Source organism: Botryllus schlosseri, chromosome 13, assembly GCF_051294905.1.
Source record: "Botryllus schlosseri isolate E-star chromosome 13, Bs_hap1, whole genome shotgun sequence".
Classification (NCBI taxonomy): Eukaryota; Metazoa; Chordata; class Ascidiacea; order Stolidobranchia; family Styelidae; genus Botryllus; species Botryllus schlosseri.
Genome location: NC_137248.1, coordinates 1,817,326 through 1,836,144, shown reverse-complemented (window position 1 = coordinate 1,836,144; position 18,819 = coordinate 1,817,326). Strand labels below are relative to the sequence as shown.

The window sequence follows — 18,819 nt, the reverse complement described above, 5'->3', positions numbered from 1 at the left end:
CTTGAAGCCTTGCAACTTGGTTGCAACCCTGAAAAATAGCACATAGATAGCTAACCTGCATGTAGTGCGAAGGGGGGAATCCGGCATTGTCCAAAACCCGCCAGAAATGAGTCAAGTCGACCATTAGCTGGTGGTGAGTCGACGCTTTTCGGTAGAACGCCTCGAAGAACCTTTTGAAAGAAAATAATTGACAGGAACCACAAAAATTGATCACACAGGTCTACGAAGGTTAGTCGCTAAAATGATCAGTACCTTACTGTAACATACAGATAATGGCCTCTGTGATATATATACAAATGATAATGATATATATATACATTTGTGATGTATAATGGCATGTGATGCATGATATTTACCTAAAATATCAGCTACTTCAGCTACATGATTGATATGGATTAGGGAGCTGACAACGTCTACAGTGCTTACTTTAAACCAGTCTGGAACACCTGATACAGAAGTAAAACAAAGGTTTCATGACAAAATGTCGCAAATAATCACATTCTGAGCATTACGAGAAAAAAAACTATTTTTAGAGCCTGACTAATTATTATCAGTACGACAAATTTTTGTTGCGCAAAAATCGCGAGAAAGTTTCATTTATAATTCAGGGTGCGAGATAATCGAAAGGTACTGTTGCATAAACCGACAGTTTAAGATGTGATCAATCGAACATGCATACACTTTTAGGTGCTTTAAACTTGAACAAACATCAAAGCGGTAACCCATAAAACAAGTCAAATACCACACCCAAACCTCTCAGATCTGCAAACTTGACCCGAGGCATTGCAGCAAAACTCAGTGTAGACGACATTACCAAAACCAATAGCCTAAAAAAGGTGACCTATTGAAAATGTAATTTTAGGCGGTCTCGCCTGGGCATCCGTAAAATGGGAAGCCAACTCAAATTTAAGCGACAGAGAATTAATCTATTATTAATCTATTTACACATAGTTCGGGCACTGTTGCCCATGGTTGAGGTTGTTGTACATCTAACTTGCAAACCATTGCGTCATAGATAACATTGAGATGCATCTGTTCCATCACATAGGCCTAGTTCTTCGTTAAGCAAATCAAAGAGAATAGAACCATACTGGAAATAATTTTATAGCATGTTTTAAATGGCATCTTTGCATCTTGCGCAATACTTGATAAAAGTTGCAGGTAAAAACTTATCAACAGACTTAATAACACATTACCGACATTATATCATTAAATTTCAAGAGATCACAATTTCTTCGAATTCCCAATATTGATAGGCTCACTTACCTTGGCTTGCTTAATACTTGGGAAAGTCCGACCATATCGGAAGACTGTTCCAACTGCCACGGTAGCTCCGTAATTTTTCTATCCAAATTGCCAAACTTGAGGAAGTATTTCGCGAGGACAGCGTGATAATGTTGCAAAGTGTTCAAAACTCTGGAAAAGTTACACGAAAATTGTCTTTGTAAGAATTGGAAGTAAGATGATTTTGATAAAATAACTCTCCAAAACCATTTCACATGCAGCCATGCAGTAGACTCATGTGTGGAAATGACTTGGACTCGGTGGTGAATTGACAATGACTTGACTTGACTCGAGTCAAAACTTTCACAGTAAGATTGACTAGCGACTCAGAACCTTGGAACACTATGACTCGTACTCGGAACTTGGCATCCTGACTTAGACTCGGACTTGACTCGGTGGTGAATTGGAAATGACTTGTCTTGACTGTTTTTCAATTGTCTCCTTGAATGAATATGACTGCACAGTAGGGCTGTTCAAAAAATAACTTTTCCAACAGATTTCACTGGCTACCTGATAAAATTGTTAGGTTGGTTAAAAAACGTTGCACACCAACTTTGACTCCATTCCAACCAGTAGAAGCGAGATTCTTGCAGTAGAAAGCATTGACAAAAAAAAAATTATTCTGTCAACCCCATCAAATTGTTAGGCTGTCAGTAGAGATGATCCACAACAAATTTGGCTCAATTCCAACTACTAGAAGCAATGATATTGCAGTAGAAAAATTTGGATTTGAATAAAATAGTATTTACGGTGACTAACTCTTCAATTATTTATTATAAAATTATGGAATTATAATTTTTTGTACTGCAATAACTTCGCTTCTAGTGGCTGGAATTGAGTCAAATTTGGTGTGCAGCGTTTTTTCAACCAACTTAACAATTTTATCAAGTAGCCAGTGATATATGAAGGAAAAGTTTTATTTTGAACAGCCCTACTGCACAGCGACCATCAGGCCAGTACTAAAATATTCTAAAAGTCTGTATCAATATATTGATCAGTCAAAATTAATAATATAAATTACCCGATCGATGACGCTGACGCGGTGGCCGACGGAAGGGGCATTCCAAGCAAATGGAACTTTGCTGCGTGTCGTATCTCAATATGCGAGAGAGCGATGTTGCCCTCGGGGAGAACATTGAAAGCGTCACGGGCAGCATTCTGATAACAGAGAAAATACTAATATAATAACATAGCAATTTGTAGAGCTTTGTATATAGCAGTGTATCATCCCTACATTGGGGGGGGGGGGCTGTATACAGGGGCTAGTTAATATATTAATAAAGCACAGAAATACGCATAAAAGATGGAGTACATAGTCGTGAGGAAATACTGAGCACTACCGCAAACGGAATACAGGTGGCAATATAACGGTTTTGATCTTACGCTTGAAAACATCAATTCAAACGATAATTGATTCGCTATACTCAAAATATATAATTTTCTTGATAGTCCCACGGTAAATCATACTAACACAAGACCAATGAAGTCTTGGGACAAAGGGTAATAGAGTTTTACAACTTGGCTTGCAAAAAATTAAGTACTAGGCCTGAGTCAAGTCGAGTATCACTTGTTATGACGTCACAACAGTACGAATGATACAGGCAGTACAGATATGTAGCGTACCTATTATGCGACCACAAAGAATATAGTTTATCGATGATAATTCTTGGATTATCCCCCGATCAAGGATGATCCCAGAATTATCAGATAAAAACTAAAATACCCCAGCTTCTACTGGTTGGAATTGAGTCAAATTTGTTTTGTATTGTGTGTGAAGACAACTCAACAATTTTATGGGGTTGACAGAAAAATCTGAGAAAAAAAATTTTGGAATTTTTTAGTATTTAAATTCAAAATCTTCTAACTTCAAGAACTCCACGATTACCGGTTGGAATGAATTCAAATTTGGTGTGCATCGTTTTTTTAGGCAACCTAACGATTTAATCACCTAGTCAGCAAGATTTACGAAAAAAAGTAGCATCGAAACTATAATTTTCGTTGATAAATTAACTCTTACTGGCAGTATGAGCATATAATTTTAATGCTCGATTTAGATTCGAGTGCTCCAATCATTGTGCCCACCTTAGTTACCACATCAACGGGTCCGAACAATCACGACATTTCTAAAATACCTGAAACAGACTCCAATCGTACGGCGTGACTGTGCATTTTCCCTTATACCCGATCAGATATAAGATATGCAGGATTTCGTTAACATGCAATCCGTTCCTCGAAACCGAGATGACACGCAACGCATCCGCCACCCAGCCAGAGTTGAAATTGCGGCAACTTCCAGGTTGACCGTTGGAATTCTTTCTCCAACTAAACCGCAGTGTCCATAGCGTGAAAGTGGTTTTCCAAAAATCCCTATAACACAATTTTTAATCATTCACTGATTCACTGATGATTTTGGTTGTCTGATAAGGCGGATTAGAGAGTACTGCCGATACTCTAATTCTAATCTACTTTGTGAAATGTTTTTACGCTGTAATTTCAATTCTAATCTAATTTCTGCCTTTCCTGATAATGAGCATGATGTGGGGGAGTATGGTGCTAAACAAGCCAAGCTTACTGTACAGAAGTTTGCTATTCTCATGCTGATGAGATGGAACTTTTATTTGATATGAATTGAACTTGATTCTTGTTATATTTCTTTCTGTTTCGGAACATAATTCAATTTTCAAGTTTTTGCAAATACACCAATTCTAATCAATTAGGAAAAGCTGTAAATTTTCTAGTTGTGCAGCTCTGTTTGGAGGTGCAGAACTTCAACATACAATTGAATAATATATTCACATTGAAATAAACCCAAATATCTTTGGCTGATACTCGTAAATTGATCCTAAGCCATCAGTTTGCCCGGATCATACGAAATTTCATGCCAGCTACTAGTTGCTGACGATTACCCCTGGCATTTGGGTTCATTCATTATGAACATAGACTGCTGATTACTTTGACCATCTCGGACCATGCAATTATTCAGCTGTTTGTATGACATATAGCTTACCCTCGAATAGTTATATTCATTAGGGTTGTTCAGAATTGACCGACTTTCAAAAAGTCCAGGTTTTCAGTCCGATTCCCATGCCTTATACCTTAAAAACATATTCTGGCTACTTTTTTTTGTAACTCGTCCCCTGCATCCGTGTGCACATTGAGCTGGAAGAATAGCAGCTGAAAATAGGGGATTCCCCTAAAATCTTGGTGTCACGATTTTACCTAGCCTAGTTAAAGTGATATATAACATGGATTTATGCAGCTGTTGCGGTTTGGAGTGCTACAAAACCCCACTTTATAAGGCATTCCTAGTTCAGGATATCATTTCCATGTCCCATACTGCCTTAGAACTGCTCAAAACTACCTAAAACTGATAGTCATTTTGTTGGATCACATATCCTACACCCCTCAAACCTACCCGGCACTGTTCATCAATTTCCTGGATCCCCATGTCCAAGAATACAACTGTAAATGTAACATCCACTCACAGCCACATAATAAACATCACAGGAAACGAAAAAATAAGGCAAAGAAAGAGATCAACTTGGCAAAATATTACATAAATCAGGTGGATGAAATGGTTGCTTTCGAGAAATCTGCATATCTGTTCCGGTGATCTTCCACAGCTTGTAGGAGGCTGGCTCGCTGTTTTTTGACATCCGTTATGAACGCAGCATAGTCGGTATTCAATTTTACCATACGCTCTGCTGCATCATTAACTACTTCAACAGTATTCACAAATTCTTGAGCAGTCACGAAATCCGGATCAGTATGCCATTCCGAAACTGGAAGACTCAACCAATCATGTTCCACATGTATAGCATCAAATAGAAACCACGATTCTGGCCCGAACAAATCGACCATACTCATTGACTCAGAGATCAGACTGAGAGGCATACCTCTGCGAAATTTTTCAGGTATTGGCATTTTCAGCAAATTAGCAGCCATCGCTTCCTTCAGTTTGTCAGGAATCTTTGGATTAGCCGAGAACATGGTAAATACCATTATTTCCTCAGTTAGATACCAATGATGTTTTCGCAATTTCTTGTATGCCACATCAGCAACAGTGAGATCGCATAATGAAAAGTTTTTCATGTCATGAAGGAATTTGAGATCATTCCAAGGTGCGTCACATGCAATACCAGTTTTCAACCAAGCTGGAACATAAAACAAAGCAATGAATGTATTGATTCGTTCCAACTTTCCAATGAACTCTTCAGAATAGTCCATTTGCTCACTCCACATGAACATTTTTTGACAGTACAGGACTTGACTCATCCATCTAGCGCTATGAGTAGCACCAGGCTTGCGAAAACGATGATCAACATATTTGTCATCCAAAATCGCCAAGGTGCCTGTTGCACATTCTCTGTAGTCATCTCTTATCAAGACTTCTTTCTGCTTTACATCATTAAGTTTCATCAGTGGAATTATTTCTTGCTTTGCTTCATCAGCTTTCATCGCCAACCAGCTGCCTTCAATAAACTTCAGCGTTTTATAGCTTCTTGATTTATCAATATGTTTCCACTTCTTCTTAAAGGTATTAAAATCCGTGTTTTCAGGGCATGTGGTTGTCGATCCAAACAAACACTTCCAAACCTCTCGAATGACCAGTTCATAAATATGATGGCGACAGGCATTGTAGAAAACTTTCCTGTTAATCAATTCTTCAAGTAATGGAACCGCACCTTTTTTTATTTGTTTTTGAGGATGTTGTGTCAAACACAAGAGCTCTAACAGATTTTGTTAAATTCCAAAGTTCCAGCAGTTCAAATTATGCATCAGCCTGTGCTTTTCCTGTAGCACTTTCCAGAGTTTGAATGCCAAGAAGTTTCCCTTTCTTAATTGCGCCGGAATACGCAGACGATGCGAGCACTGCCAAGGCCTCAAATTGATATCCTAGACGACTCTTAGTGAGCTTTCCATCCCAGTGCAACGCAATGTGCACTGGTGGATTGATGGATATTTTTTCAAAGATAGATTCGGAAATTTTCAAACGATTTGCAATGCGCCGTCGATAGGTCCCAGATCTTGAAAGATGGAAGTCATTAGGGTTGCCATCGCAAGCTTTAATCAGTGCTGCAGTTATCATGGTAGCGGCATTATCACTGACTTTCAAGCGATCAAAAACCTGGCATAGGTCCTCGTCGCTGAATAGGTTTACAGGAGCTTTTAGAGTCACAAATTTAGCGGAATGACCAGATGTCGACTGTGCAAGTTCAAAATCAGTGCTGTGAGAAGTGTCAGCTACCTGTGAAAATATAGATGAGCTCTCTGTAAATTCACCTTCGCTACTTGATGCTGGTGCAGACTCTCTTGCACTCATGGTCCCTCTCTTTTGTTGCATGATTTTCGCTTTCAACACTTTATCTTTGCCACCGATCGTTGCTAATCTCGGACCCCTTTGATCCTGATAAAATGCTATGTCTTCACGTTTTTTATCGTCAGAAAGAAGTCTACTTGCTTCAATTGTCGCTATCGCGTCAGGGGCTCCTATATCCCATAGCTTACTCAGTTTGGCTTCAAAGTCGCTTTGTTGTTTTGATACATATTGCCGGCCTGCAGTTTTCTTTAGTGACAGCCATTGTTTCCATACTGTTTCCAATCTTTTAGTGGCATTGAGTTTTGTGATAGTCTTTATGCCAGCAAGTAGCCAAAAAGCGATCACTTCATCTACTGCGATCTGGATGTGTGACTTGACTGGTTCATTTTTTAAAAATGAATGCTCTCTCAGGTGTAGCACATATTGCATAACTTGCCTCAGAGTGGGCAACTTCGATCCCGTAATGGCTTCCTCAGATGCCCAACTAAGAAATGCTGTGTCTGCGATCGTGTTCTTCTAGTTTTCTTCGGTACTGCTGCACTATATGACGATTTTCTTTTTTTTGTCAGACATTTCGCACTACAGCTAATCCTAGAAAAACAGATATACATAAACTCAGTCAAGCAACAAAGAATAGTGGAAAACATTTCAGTTCTTTTAGAGTTTTAGGTCGAACACATACTGCATAACTTGCACACTGCACAGGAGTAGCCAGATTAGATCCAGTTATAGATTATCGAAGATAGCTATTCCTAAATTGGAAAAACTCATACCAGTATATTGATATCTTGGGATATAACAAAAAATTTAGAGCAACCGACTGGCGGTTTTCCCCAGTCTCTGGAATAGACATTTGCAAGCTTTGTTTCTATCCCAGTAGAAAGGAAAAGAGTATCAAGTTCATTATATTAAATAGTTGTATACTGCTATAATACTATGTTCACTAATCACGCGCTAAACTCGCTAATAGCATGAGTCAAAACGTCGCCTGATAAGTCCTGCACCTCAATCGTAAACACAGTCCATCAACAACAAAGCAGCAAGGCACCTGACTAATCAATGATCCCCGTTTCACAGCCGTGCTTAGCGCTTCATCAGCGCTAGAACATGCGCGTCACGTCAATGAGAACACACGCCATTCCTGTCGAGTCACTGACAACGGGGGAATCCCCTAATTCCGAAGAAATTTTTAGGTGCGTGAAAAAACGGCAATGTGCACACGGATGCAGGGGGTGAATTACAAAAAAAAGTTGCCAGAATTTGTTTTTAAGGTATAAGGCATGGGAAACGGACTGAAAACCTAGACTTTTTGAAAGTCGGTCAATTCTGAACAACCCTAATATTCATATTGAAATTACTCCCGAGTATTTTCGGCCGACACTCGTCAGGGGTAATTGTGAGCAACTAGTCGAGAATTGGAAAGAACATTGTATAGCAACAATCGTATCACCGAATATGACGTCACCGAACACGGGTGAGATTCACAAATCACAAAATCACCTGAACGTTCTCAATTCAGTACATTTCTCGATGACCTTGTTCACTTCTCGTTCACTGACGCACGACGATATCAATCCAGACAGTGTGACAAGAAAAAGCGGTTTTTCACTCAAACGGTTTACCGTCAGTTTTTCAGAATTTGTAGTACCGATCGAGGCCTCTGGAAAAGAAAAATACAATCAAATTAAAATATTAATGCTTGAACTAGTTTTGAAGATCTTGGAAATAGAGACTTTTACTTGTAATCAAATAGAAATTTAGCAACGACAACTTTGACTGCCTCTGCTCGTTATTCATTGCGAGTCTGACGACCCACGTTCCATAGATGAATGAAAGAAGAGCTTCTTGTAGGTACAGAACTTCAATATATAATTGAATAGTGTATTCATATTGAAATGAACCCGAATATTTTCGGCTGACACTCGTCAGGGGGCAATCGTCAGCAACTAGTAGAGAATTGGAAAGAACAATGCATGTCAACAATCGTATCACGAATGGAAGATTCAAACATACGGACTGCACAAATACAAAACACTGCAAAACGCATATGCAATATTAATGTACATATAACAATACCCCTGTTTTACACAACAAATTACTACACAAATGAGACATATTTGCTTTTATCAATCTCACTCTACACACAATATCATCGGTAGATATCTCGCGAATTATGCGATGAAACCAGACTGAGACAACTACATAATTATAGTTTCCTAATTAGACTAATTATAGATAAAATCCGGTAGCCTAACTCTAATCTAATTTGTGAATTTGTGATTTTTTTTGGTGATTTGACTTGACTCGAGTCATTTTTTAATCGCGTAAATTGACTCGATTCGAGTCATTGTGCATGACTGGAACCCAGTCTTATGACTCGAGACTAGGACGGCCAAGACAGAGATTTCATTGTAACTTCGAAGAATAGTAAAGTCACGATAGTATTGGTATTTCGTCTATCAGCCCTGATACTTGGAAAATAGGGTCAGAAACTGTTAGGACTGAGCAAAATTACGATATTATGAATGCGAGCCATTCTATGTCACTCGAGCAGAGTTGAAAAAAGTGGGTTGAACCGGAATCAACTCAAAACTGAACAGTGAACGCAATGACTTGGACGCGGACTCGAGTCAAAACACTATGACTCGGACTCGACCCTCTACTCCCAGACTTGGACTCGGTGGTGAATTAAAAATGACTCGACTTGATTCGAGTCAAAACTATAAAAGTGAGATTGACTTGTGACTTGGTTACAAACCTGACAGGAGAACGGTATAGTGCGCAACGAGCCAAGCTTGGTGTACAGACATTTGCCATTGTCATGGTTATGAGCATGACTTCTGATTTGACATGAACTGAGCTCGATTTTTGTTGTATTTCCTTCTAATTGCGAATCGAATTCATTGTCCAAGGTTTTGCTAATTCTAATTCTAATCTGATATGGAAAAGATAAAAAATATGTAGTTGACCAATTCCGGATGAAACAGTGCGATTAAACGAAAAATACTTACGTCGATGAGGCATCGCGTCTTTTACGATGGCTATCTGATCGTGTTTTGAAGGCGCAGGCATGGATATCAGTTGAACGTCTTGTCTTGACGACAGCACTTTAAACGATAAGTCTGAACGCCGAGTACTGAACACAACGCGGCACGAGTCTGGTAAAGTATCAGGCAACCAGTCCAGTTCTGTAGAGGTAGTGCTCGGTGTTATAAAATCAGAGTAAAAAAGCAACAAATCTAATACCATTCTCGGTAAGAGCGTACAAAATTGCAGTTTTGAACAAATCTACAGAAAAGGTGATGTTTCAGCAAAAATGATTCATAACATTACACTGGCCAACAAAATGAAAATTTTCTTTAGGCAGAACACAGAACAACAAAAGAAAGATATCAGGGCAGATGAGATGAACAATTGAACGTATTATAGCAGACCATTGCCGGAACCTTTCGAGAAACTGCTTATAGGCGAAAACCGCCCAAAAAAACTATTGTGCTTTGAAATATATTAATAATATTTGATTGCAAATGATTTCAAATTTACAATAGGTGGTTGACGTAAAACTGAATGAATTAATGCCATGTTATTTGAGTATCCAAGTATATACTTATATACATGACTGGAATTTATTTATGTACATGATATCCGTGAAAGTCTGATGAATCTATCATACTGAACTATGATGTATCTATCAACTTTAAATACAGTGCTGTTGCTGTATTTTGATTTAAAAGAATTTTCTGTGTTCTAAAATAAGAAGTAGATTGAATTTCTAAACTTTGTAGTACGACTGAGCCGATGTTATATCAGGTCATTACCGCAAAAATGGGAGTTTTCGGTCAAAATAGCCCCATGGGTTATCTCCACAACAGGAGCCAATTTGAAAAAAACTAAGGTCATATTCGGAATCAGTGCCCTTCAGAACCCCCAAAACCACTCTTACTTCGTCTGCCGAAAAATATGTGTTGACCAGTGTTATAGGTCCAGATGCAAAATAAGAATTAGTGACCAATCTGACCAATCTGTTACCTCACAATTCTGACATTTGTAACATATGGAAGAGATTCTCACTTTTGATAAGGCTGATATCTTGCTCCATACTAGGCTTTAAGTCATTGACACTGTCGAGTACTAAAACGCAAGGCACCAGCCCGAGACAGTTTCGGAACACGGAGGATAGAGTTGAGAACGATGATGTGTCTTGCAGTAATTCGGTCTGCGTCATTCTAAGAAACGGAATTTCACAGACATTCAATTATATGGGCACACACAGTAATATAAGTCCCTGCGGTAGAAGACTATTTCCTGAAATTTTACACCATAGTCACAACTTGACTAAAATCAATCACCCAAAATAGTTTTTTTTTTTGGTAATGAGTAAATGATGAGACTTTTGGAGGCACAGAGCTTCAATATACAGTTGTATGATAAATTCATGCTGATATAAACCCGAATATTTTTGGCTGACACTCGTCAGGGGTCATCGTCAGTAACTAGCAGAGGACGGGAAAGAACATTGTATATCAACAATCGTATCACCAAATATGACATCTACTGCGTGAAAATTTGAATAATCAAGGCGAGTGGATGGCTTGAGTTAAATGCAGCACATCTTTACATTGTGCATTTCGATTTGAATATATCATTCAATTGTATATTAAACCACTTTGCCTAACATGGATTTAGCTATTTGGGAATAGTTGTTTTATATCTAATTGAGTCGCTTACTTCCTTTTGAAAACAAGTTCTCGAATCACTTTAACGCATCTTCTCATAATGAAGCCGATGTCTCTGCTTTCCTGAGTGGTCCCGATAAATTCAGATAAGACCTGCGAAATGTTACGTACAAAGTATCACATCAGGGTTCAATAATTTGAAAACAAGAGAAAATGACGTCTAAATGATTCTATTCTCACAAATCTGCGAATGCCTGTTTTTTTGCATAGGCCCAAAATGTATTTTCTCCGAAATTTGGCATTTTTTATTATTTCAGCATATAAGCAGTTGGGCTCTTCAATTTCAAAAATGACTTTTTTTCTCAAATCGCACTTGCTACTTGATAAAATTGTTAGGTTACCTAATTCAAGCCTACACAACAAATTTGGTTCAATAGCTGATTGGTGGTACAAAACTTGAACACGGCTTTTAACAGTAAATTCATATTTATTGACTCGAAGAACTTTTCGCGTGCCTCTCATCAAGAGCAACCGGCACGATAAAGGATACAGAACAGAGATGGATTCAAAACCAAATGGCGAATTGTGACGCAATAATGAAAATTTATAAATAACATGAATGGAAATTCAACCATAGCAACAATGCGGCGTATACAACTAGTGTGAGATTTTAAGATTATACAAAAATTCTTTCTGTCGACAAAGGACCGGGTTGTTGAGTTTGATGAAAGTGGATTCCAAAGCTGTTAAATGAAATATGGTTCTACCCTTGTATAAAACTGAAAACATGTCGTCTGAATAGTTTGAGGCACAAGACGGGTTGTCGATCAAATGCTGGCCAATTGAAGAACTACATGCCAACACTTGGCTGTACGATTGGGATTTTGATGCGTGTTTCTGATTACATTGCTGAGTGATATTTTCAGAGTTAGGAGACTGCGATGCCGATCTTATCCCCTAAGGAACATGCTGTTTGATACGCTCTAGCAAGCGTTGGGATGTGCGTCCCACGTACCGACTGTCACAGTTGGCATTTGTATTCATATATGACCATACTTTGATGAAAAGCAGGCAGCACATCCTTTTGCGTGTTGGTTCAATTCCTACCAGTAGACGCATTGCTACAGGAGAAGAAAGTTTCTATTTATTATATAAAAATAAATAACAAAAAATTTGAAAATTTTCTGTTCTACCCCATGAAAAGTGTTAGGTTGTCTATAGAAACGATGTTCACCAAATTTGGTTCAATTCCAACCGGCGGAAGCGAAGTTATTGCCGTCGAAAAATTTGGATTTGAATAAAATAGCATTTGGGGTGGGCACCACTATAATAAATAATTAAAGAATTGGTCACCGTAAATACTAGTTCATTCATAATCCAAATTTTCCGACATCAATAACTCCGCTTCCACTGGTTGGAATTCAACCAAATTTGGTGAACGTCGTTTCTATAGACAACCTAACACTTTCATGGGGTTTTCAAATTTTTTGTTATTTATTTCAATATATTAAATAGTAACTTTTTTTCTCCTGTAGCAATGCGGCTACTGGTTGGAATTGAACCAAATTCGGTGTGTAGGCTTAAATTAGGTAACCTAACAATTTTATCAAGTAGCCAGTACGAATTGAGAAAAATAGTCATTTTTGAAGAGCCCTAATAAGCAGTGATGTCCATCTAGTAATGCATATGCTAGGAGTTATTGAACATTGCCTAAACCTAATATCCGATAATTATTTGGTGGGTAGGCCTGTACAGATAGGTGTCAGTGTTAGCATTTCATAGCTTTACTGGGGTATATATACAACAGTCATAATTTTTCATCCACTGAGAAGAATGACAAATATACACAGCCGGTGAAACAAATGTCCTCTGATGTATTATAATTAAATCTCTGTAAGACACGGTCGGTATTTCTAAACAGACAAAATAAATAGTCTTCTCAAGTGACTTTCATTGCTATTGACTGGAAACACAAATAAACCGTTTTAATGAAAAGATTAAACTGGGCACAATGATTTGAGTTCTCAAATCTGACTCGGGTATTAATTCTACTGTTTGGAGTAGGGTTGTGAGAGATTATTGGTATTATACTCTCCTTGCCACTAATTGTTAATTTATCAACGAAAATTTTGGTTTTATGACTCAAGTCCGAGTCCAAGTCATTGTTTTGACTGCTGAGTTTCCAGTTAAAGTCCTGTTAACTCTGTTTGTTGATATCGAATGGTTCGCATTTGTAATACTAATTTCTTCACTTTTAGCAGTTTATGGTCGCCTGTTCAAGTACCAGTACCAATAGACGAAATTCCAATAGTGTGGTAACTCAACTATTCTTCGAAATTACAATGAAATGTCGGTCTTGGCCGTCTACGTTTCGAGTCACATGACTTGGTTCGAGTCACGCGCAATGACTCGAGTCCAAGTCGAGTCAATGCACAGATTGGCTCGAGTCGAGTCATTTCTGGGTTTTTCGAAAATCGGTCAAGTCATCAGAAAATCGTGACTCATTACAACCCTGCTCTTGGTGACTTACAAAGCTGATTAGTACTGGAATTCAATAACGCACTCACCAAAGTATCGGATTCCTTGAACTGTTGCAACCACCGGGCTATCAACGATGTTTTACCACTGCCAGCATCTCCAACCAGCACCAATATTTTCTTTCCTGGACCAGAAGATTGATTCTGCCTGTAGAAGCCAACGGAGCTCAAAATAGCACACAAACATTGAAATATTTCAAATTGAATACAGCCAACATTGGCTTGACAGTTACATACGTAGATATTTCTCATGGTTAAATTAGTTCAATCCAGCGTTGTTATGAATTGAGTAGCAAATTTTTGTAGACTCAACCAAGCCATATGACATGTTACATTCTGTATCACTTGATTAAAGTCTCATGCATCAGGAGCCCTACTTGACAAATAAGCTCAGAAACTGTCTTATATCTGTTTGACTAAACATGTTAAGAGAGAAACAAAATTAGTATATTATGAATGCTAGGCCTTTGATATCACCCAAGAGTTTCACAGAAATGAGTTGAGACTGACTTGAACATGATACTGAACAGTGAACTCTATGACTTGGACTCGGACTCGAGTCTTGACACTATGACTTTTTCTGCAAATTTATGCAACTCTAGGCTACTCTAGTTCCTTGTAAGTTATTTTGGGATAAAGTCAAATGAATATTAGCATAATTATTGTAAAATTGATTAGATTTGTTTACATCTTAAATTCGGATTTTCATTGTAGGCTACTTGAAGAAAACATGGACCCTGGTTCATGTACATTGTATGTGTTAAAAGATACTTACAGAGCGAGATGGTCTTTTCTGGGCATGCAGGAAGAAAACAGTCCAAACCCAGGTTGAGGCGCGGTTTCAAAAAGCTCGTCGCTCTGTTCGATCAGGGCGTTACCTGCAAATGGAATATTATTTGAAATTACGATCCAAATTATTCAACAATTAATCAACTTGCTAAAAATGGCGTAGCCTCCTTGTAAGAAGAGCGTCATAGGCAAATCTCTATGAAAGAAAGTTCACAAACGAAATTATTTCAAGCAATACTCCAAGTTGAAACCCAAAATACAAAAGTTTTCAGTAGCCCACTCGACATCTATCAAACATGGATCGATGCATGGAAGGTTCTAGAACAGAAAATGTGATTATTTTGAATTCAAATATTTTCGGCTGACACTCGTCAGGGGTAATCGTCACCAACTAGTACAGAATTGGAAAGAACATCGCATATCAACAATCGTATAAAATATGTTTTTATTTATTTCAGTGTCCAGGTCACAATAGCTAGGCCTGCTGTGATACTTATTAAACTGAAACTTCATTTTCTAATACTACAATTTGGATTCACTTAGTTTTGATACGAAATTATAATCATGATGGACTAGCGGAAGATTCAACTACTCGGAGCAGACTTGTGCGAACTACTGGATTTTCAAAATGTTCAACATGCATCAGCTGCTACAGTCCTACTTATGTAATAGATGGCAATTTGTTAAAAATGGTGAAGTCTCAACAGATAAGCTTGAAATTGAAATGGGTGTACCTCAAGGATCAGTTCTGGGTCCTTTTCTATTTTTAATATATATTAATGATATAGACAATGTATCGGACTTCACAATTCAACTGTTTGCAGATGATACATCTCTCATGCTCTCATCTTGTAACACAGCTGACCTTGAGTATTCATGTAATTCAAATCTAACAAAAATAAATGACTGGAGGTGTAGCAACAGACTAACAATAAATACTTCAAAAGCACACGGTATGTTCTTTGGTAAAGGTACTCCAAAAGACATAGTACTAAAGCTCAATAATGAAAGACTTACTTTCCAGACGTCTCTATCCTATCTTGGCATAATTATAGATAATAATCTATCCTGGGGTGATCACATTAATTCAATTTGCATTAAACTATCAAAAGCCATAGGAATCTTAAGAAAAATTCGTTTCCTATTGCCACTTTCCACACGACTAACAATATATCACACACTCTTCCACTCGCACTTGACTTATGGGGTCGTATTGTGGGGCTCAGCTAAAGCCAAATACTTGAATCGGATTAAAAGCCTACAGAATAAAGCAATTAAATTGACTTGTCTCGGCAATCGCAGAGATAGTGTAAATCCTTTATATAGTCGCTTGAACATCTTAAAAGTTGAAGATATCCACTTATATGAAATAGGTAAGCTCATGAATGGCTACTACAGTGAGAGCCTGCCAGATATCTTCCTAGACTATTTTACTCATCTCACCAGTCACCATTCACACAATACCCGAGGCTCTTCTATGAATCTATTCTTACCCCGAGAACATCCTAAGACTATCAGTTTCCAAGGTCCTTGTATATGGAACTCCATTCCGCCTCATATTAAAGATAAACCACTCCGTATCTTTAAACAAATGTTTCACGAATATCTTGTAGGAAATTATAAACATTCTTCATAAATTTGTCAATCAACATCTCTTTGCCTAGTTTGTATTCCTGTAGCCAGTGCCATAGTGTTATCTCGTCTATTCTTTAGGTTACCTACTGTGAATGATCCCACTTAATTTTTCATCTGATTCTGATACATTGCGAATATGTTACATTTTTTGCATTGCGAACATGTTATATTATGTTATAAGTTTCATATTACAACCATCCTTTCAGGCTGTAGCTGACTTGATGATCTCCCGATCCCTTCGCTACAGCCTGGTTCTGAATTATATATACTTTGCTTTGTATTTATCTATCTGTGTATTATCAATGTTCATGGACCGAATAAATTCTCTCTCTCTCTCTCTCTCAACCAGAACTAGAGTTACCCACTTTTCAAAACTAGAACAAGAACTAGAACTCCTCACTTTTCAAAACTTGCCACTATAACTAGAACTAGGACCTACTCACTTTTAAAAATTCGTTACTAGAACTGGAACTACTAACTTTTCAAAATTTGCAACTAGAACTAGAACCACTCAAAAAACCAATAGTTTGTTGACCGTCAAATAACCATATTGATAGTTCGTACATGTCCGACTTGGATTCCCTATACCAGGTGTGCAAGTGCCAATATTAACCTCACCAGTATTGGAGATTGCAGATGGCCGAGAGCAATGATCGGTCAAGATCTGCTTGATTTTACTAAGCTCTTCCGTGGACCGGTACCTCCTGGTATGTTTCACCACCATCAAATGATTCCATCTCAGTGCGTCGTTGAACTCTGCAAAGAAAAAGTGATTTCAAAACAGATGACACACATTTATAGTAAAACTGAAAAATCACGAGGCAGTTGTGAAAATACTAGAGTGAAAACTTTTGACAGTCCTTCCATATAGCAGACTTGGACAATTAGATAAGTAATTAGGTACAAATTTATGGCGTTGTATCTACTTTTACTTCTACTTGAGTAGCAGTTGACTACTTTGACCACCTCTCGCTATAAAGTAAAGCAAAGCCTTTGTGACTAAACAGATATGGACGACTAGTTAATTCTAAAGAGCTTCTTGGAGGTACAAAACTTCAACATACAATTGAATAGTTTATTCATATTGAAATGAGCCCGAATATTTCCGTCTGACACTCGTCAGGGGTAATCGTTAGCAACTAGCCTAGTACCGTACATAAAATGGTAGCCTACTTTCCAATTCTCTACTAGTTGCTGACGATTACCCCTGACGAGTATCAGCCAAAAATATTCGGATTCATTTCAATATGAATATTGAATATGCTGTTCAATAGTTAATTCAAGTTGTCTAATTAAACTAATTGGAGAAAAATCCTGGTAATCTAATTTGTGAAATGTTTCTATGATCTAATTCTAATCAAATTTCTGGTTTAGCCAGAAAATTAAAGAGAACTGTAGTGTGAAACGGTCCAATCTTAGGTGTACAGGCATTTGCCATTCTCTTGCTCACAAGCATCAACTCTGATTTGACAGGAAATGAACTTGGTTTTAGTTGTATTTCGGGATATAATTTCCAAGCCTTTGTGAACTCATTGATTCTAATTCTAATACAATTTGAAAAAAAAACTGTGTAGCTATAATTCTAATTCTTACATTAATTTTCAAAAACTTATTCTAGTTGTCAAACTCTGCTACATGGGACCATCATTGACGTCTTATTTTCAATAAAGTATCATTATGCCACCAGAAAACCATCGATAACAATGAATAGTGGCATTACGGGCCTGGAGGTCAACAAATTGGCCTATTACTGTGACACCGCCATATCAAGCCTTGAAAAGTAGCCTATTGTATCATCTTCTCCTTTGTAAGATAAGTCTGCCATTGTATTCGTCAATTCCCATTCACAGACGGAACAATTGCCCGGAAGATCCATTAAAAGTTAACTCTATAAGCTTGGGGAACATATCCTAATTGGTAAAGTATGATATTAATGTCTGTATTAGGCGCAAAGCTCTGAATTACCAGCAACTTACACATACACATAAATATAAAGAACTTCTTGGAGCTACAGAACTTCAATATAAAATTGAATAGTACATTAATATTGAAATGATCCAATATATTTTCGGGTGACACTCATCAGGGGTAATGCTAGTTGCTGACGATCACCCCCGATGAGTGTCAGCCGAAAATATTTGGGTTCATTTCAATATGAATATAATATTCAACATAAATAGAACAAAGAAATTAACCGGAAACTTGAAACTATGGTAACAATCCATTGAAATAAATATTTGATATTTTGATGCCAATTGAACTTTTCTCTGACAACACATTTATAAGAGTATTGCATTTAGAGGTTATCAAAGTAGGCGTTGTTGGCACACGAGTCAAAGTAACGGTGAATTTCTATTCAAATAGAAGTAGAAGTGGCAATTTCCAAGAAAGCAAAAAGTGAGTATTTTAGGCTTAGAATGCATAAAAAAACGAAAACTGTTAAGTAGGCCTACTAGTGGAAATAGGCTAGTCTAAAATTATTAGCAATTGACATATTAGAGACCAAGTAGGCCTGCCCAGCACTCTCAAGATCTGGTTGCATAATCCAATATTTTAGTGTATGGCATTATGGGCTACT

At 37.7% G+C, this 18,819-nt stretch overlaps 2 protein-coding genes across 2 annotated transcripts in view; both read right to left on the bottom strand.

The window, feature by feature from the left end:
- LOC145454834 (ATP synthase F(0) complex subunit e, mitochondrial-like) overlaps nt 1-18,819 on the bottom strand; it is an 88,650-nt gene that overhangs the window by 51,431 nt on the left and 18,400 nt on the right. The window lies entirely within an intron of this gene.
- The window catches only part of LOC145454801 (tetratricopeptide repeat protein 41-like), a 33,451-nt gene that overhangs the window by 12,567 nt on the left and 2,065 nt on the right, over nt 1-18,819 (bottom strand). Inside the window, exons 2-12 of the mRNA XM_080332785.1 lie at nt 16,860-16,997; nt 14,593-14,695; nt 13,848-13,965; nt 11,333-11,433; nt 10,676-10,830; nt 9,616-9,792; nt 8,105-8,264; nt 3,417-3,651; nt 2,306-2,442; nt 1,267-1,416; nt 56-170 (exon numbers count right to left, since the gene is read on the bottom strand). Of these exons, the coding sequence (XP_080188911.1) occupies nt 56-170; nt 1,267-1,416; nt 2,306-2,442; nt 3,417-3,651; nt 8,105-8,264; nt 9,616-9,792; nt 10,676-10,830; nt 11,333-11,433; nt 13,848-13,965; nt 14,593-14,695; nt 16,860-16,997 (1,589 nt within the window). The remainder of the gene's footprint in view (nt 1-55; nt 171-1,266; nt 1,417-2,305; nt 2,443-3,416; nt 3,652-8,104; nt 8,265-9,615; nt 9,793-10,675; nt 10,831-11,332; nt 11,434-13,847; nt 13,966-14,592; nt 14,696-16,859; nt 16,998-18,819) is intronic.